The sequence below is a fragment of the Dendropsophus ebraccatus genome, chromosome 4 (genome assembly GCF_027789765.1).
Source record: "Dendropsophus ebraccatus isolate aDenEbr1 chromosome 4, aDenEbr1.pat, whole genome shotgun sequence".
NCBI classification, from domain to species: domain Eukaryota; kingdom Metazoa; phylum Chordata; class Amphibia; order Anura; family Hylidae; genus Dendropsophus; species Dendropsophus ebraccatus.
The window spans coordinates 91,715,075-91,719,042 of record NC_091457.1 but is presented as its reverse complement, the minus strand read 5'-3'; the positions used below and the strand labels follow the sequence as shown (position 1 = coordinate 91,719,042).

Here is a 3,968-nt window from a genome sequence, read left to right as displayed (position 1 = left end):
TCAATGCTATGCCTATGGCATAGCTATGATCAGTGTATAAAATGAAAGTAATGTATGAACAAGTCCCCCAAAGGGACTTAAAATGTATAAAAAAAAAGTTAAAATCACTAATACACTGCCCTAAAACCCCTCCCCCAATAAAAGTTTAAATAACCCCCTTTCCCATTATATAAATAAAACATATAAAAATAAATAAACATATAATATACTGTAGCGTGCGTAATTGTCCGATCTACTGTAATATAACAAGCGTCATTGCGATTGGCGTACACGATAAGAGGGAAAAAAGTGCGCGGATTACCGATTTTGTTACATTATATATATTTAAAAAAATTAGAAAAAGTGATCAACTTTTCCAGACCATCCCTATCATCCTGCCTAGGTCCTTCTTCCACTCTCTCACCCGCCTTTTCTCTCGCTATGTATGGATGCGCTCTCACCCACGCATAGCATGGCGGACTCTGATCGGACCCAAGAGCCGAGGGGGCTTGTCGCTCCCGGATCCCTTTTACTATTTCCTCGCAGCGGTTGCTACTAGGCTCTTAGACTGGTCGCACCATGCCGACTCGAAGCTCTGGGTGGGATTGGAGTCCGCTCTCTCTATGCTACCACTCCATTCGGCCTTGTGGGTGGAGCCTGCACGACTGCCGCGCCTGGATCTAGCTATTCCCCCGCTTGTCTCGCAGATCACCTTTGCTATATGTTCTTCTAACCTGCCCAGACTCAAAATGCTAGTAAGGAACGGCCCTCTTACTCCCATACACCTGCACCCGGACTTTGCCCCGGGACATTCCTCTGAGCATTTTCTGTCTACTGTACCACATAGACCCCTTAGGTTTTTTTGTTTTTTTTTTTTTGTTTTTTTTTATGAATGGACAATTTATTGGATGGTGTAAACTTTTTGCTGTGCTAGGTTTAGCTCATGAGAAGACTCCATTTCACTGTTGTACATTTATAGCAGCAGCAACTGTAACCCTCGCTGTCCATGACTGCATATGACAGAGGGAGCCAAGTCAGGCACATTGGTTTATAAAGCTACCTCCATCTTCCCCCGTAAAAAGGCACCTCCTCTGTTCATTGGGACATTCATAGACTAAAAGTAGCTTATTAACATAAACACATAGGTATTACTAGGACTGTCAATGGTTTCCAAGACCTTTCATGTCTGCAAGTTGAACAGGATTCGGTGGCAGTGAGAAGTGATCCACATCTATATAATTAAAAAGCATAAAAGGAGAAGTAGTTGTCAGGTTTTTCATAAAAACACCAAGTGAGGGCAATATTCAACTTGGTTGTCACCTGAGAGCAAGGCAACTGTGCAATAGGTCACCTCTTATAATACAGTTACAGTATATTGTATTGGTAATTCCAGCGCAATTCATAAAGGAGTTCTCCAATATTGGGGCTTCCAGATTTTATTTGTTACTATAATTATAAGGACGTACTTGTATAAGACTTATTGGGGGACCTTATTTATTGCCGATCCATAAGCAGCTATAATGGAGAATTCCTTTAATTTTTTTTTTTTTTTTTAGTGTTGCCCCCATGAATTTGCCAAACATGCAGACCATATTTGGCATAAAATTATAAAAACTAAAACATCCCCTAGCGTTTCACTGCCAAAATGTTAAACGATCACATGCATGAAAGTGTTAAAAAAAAAAGTTCTCATTGAACAGTCACTCATAGCAATTTCATCTAGTTTTGCTAACATGCCACAAAAAAGGAAATTAAAACGTAAAATTTGGGTTGGCACTCGTGTTCTTTTTGCAATAGTCCTCCTGTGAGATCTGGCAAAATGTAGTGATGAAATGGTTGAGGAGTCTCTCTGAAGAAACACGTGAGATGCCCATCCTGCCCCAACCTTAAAATAAATACATAGATATCTCCGGTAAGACTGGCAGCTTATCCCTGTACCCAGGAGCCGGCCAGGATAACAGATCTATAAATAAGAAATACAAGTCCTTTAAAACTGATGGAGTCCATAGGAAATGAAGGCTGCGATTATCGGGCACAGCAGGAGCTCCACCTCTCCTGAGAGTCTGATGCATAACGCCTTTATGTAATCTGGAAGGCGGATACCCCAATGGTTTCTGCATGGTAGAGACTTCCAGAACTTCACGGCTTACATCTTGTAGCGATAGATTCACTTCTCCATGGCAGTTGTCACTGGTCTTTTCTTTGCCTCTTCGAGACCATAACCCATCCATAGTTAGCTTGTATGGGGACTAGTGGATTTCAATGTGGACCTGCAGCCGGATGTTCAGCATCATGGAGGCGATAACATAGAGATAGGGGAACTTGATGCGCAGCCTCCAGGCCAGGTTGAAGAAGATGAGCAGGGTGCGGGTCAGGCCCTTGGAGAAGACCCCGTAGGAGCGCACAGCCGCGGACCTGGAGAGCCAGACTAGCAGCTGGGACACGGACGCCATACACCCCGCCGGGCCGGGCCCTGCCTCCGCTCACAGTGGCACACAGCGCCTGCAGCCAGCGATCACCATACCAGTAGGACCCATTGAAGATACACACAGCTCAGACCCCTTAGGTTTTATCACGTTACATCCTCTACCTCACTCCTTCCCCTTGAATCTCTACTCTCGGGCCAAGCCCACCCCCCGTCTGTGGTGCTGCAATATTTACAATTAAAACACTTTTATACCTCCCTAGCGACACGCTGTGACATTCACAGAGACCTAACTGACTTCGAACACTTATGTGTGGCTACTGAAGCACCTTGTCATACGGTTTCGCTCCTTTATAACTTGCTTCTACGTATAAATGGGGAGGACCGATTGAAGTTCCAGAGGGCATGGGAACGGGATGTGGGTAGAGCCCTAACCCCGGAAGAATGGGACAAATCCTTCCACTTCTGCCACAAAGCCTCAGTTTCCTGTAAAGTCCAGGAAACTAATTACAAGATTATCTCCAGGTGGTACAGAGTGCCAGAGTTGCTGCATAGACTCTTCCCCGAGGTTCCAGATACTTGCTGGAGGTGCGGAGCTGCTGGCGGAGGCATGTTGCACGTCTGGTGGGATTGTGGACTCCTCAGAGACTTCTGGGATAAGGTGAGGGACCTCATAGGTAAAATCTCGGGCTGCACTCTACCTAACGACCCAATAGTCTTTCTCCTCCTGGTCCTGCCAGGTGAAATACGCCGGCAAAAAAAGAGCATTGTCAGATTTCTAATTGTAGCGGCCCACTCAGTCATCCCCAGGAAGTGGCGGTCTGCCTCTCCCCCGACAGTTTCTGATTGGCTTCTGGAGATTAGACATATTGCTAGGATGGAGGAGCTCAGGGCGGAAACGCACTCCACTCAGGCCGCAGTTGCACGTCTGTGGTACCCTTGGGATAGTTTTGTCTCCACACCGGAACTCTGTACTGCATAGACGAACCCTGCGTCCTCTCGCACTTGATTATTCCTCTTCCCCTCTACCCCCCACCCCTTCCCACCCCTGGACCACGCTGGCTGATCCACTCTCTTCTTCTTTCTCCCTTTTTTTTCTTTTTTCCTCTCTGTTCATTCTTATCCCTTTTTTTTGTTGCTTTTGGTTCTAAAGCATAGACGCACTTGTGTCAAATTATCATATCTTTTTTTTGTCAGAATCGCTACGCGTTGAAGGGAACTGTTACTGCCAGTTTATATGAAGATGTATGTGTGTCTATCCCTGGAGCTTGTGCTCTTTGCTCTCTTTATTTTATGTTCTCATCTACTGTTTTGACATCATTTGTACCTTCCACTGGATTTAATAAACAGTTTGAATATGACAAAAAAAAAAAGAAAAAGTGATCAAAACGTCCGATCTTCACAAGTATGGTATTAATAAAAACTAGAGATCATGGTGGAAAAAATGACACCCCATACAGCCCCGTAGGTGAAAAAATAAAACTGTTATAAGCGTCACAATAGGCCCATTTTATTAATAATTATTTGCCAAAAAAAAGGATTTCATTAAAATAATATATAACAT

At 44.3% G+C, this 3,968-nt stretch overlaps 1 protein-coding gene across 1 annotated transcript; it reads right to left on the bottom strand.

The window, feature by feature from the left end:
• Positions 1 to 878: 878 nt before the first annotated feature.
• LOC138789777 (small integral membrane protein 10-like protein 3) lies at positions 879 to 2,527 on the bottom strand. The gene has a single exon (XM_069968584.1). It carries the CDS (start codon positions 2,430 to 2,432, stop codon positions 2,229 to 2,231), a length of 204 nt encoding a protein of 67 aa, XP_069824685.1. The 5' UTR covers positions 2,433 to 2,527; the 3' UTR covers positions 879 to 2,228.
• Positions 2,528 to 3,968: the final 1,441 nt, after the last annotated feature.

Bases quoted from the DNA above. Each gene is read 5' to 3' on its own strand.
- LOC138789777 (XM_069968584.1), bottom strand. From the start codon at position 2,432: ATGGCGTCCGTGTCCCAGCTGCTAGTCTGGCTCTCCAGGTCCGCGGCT.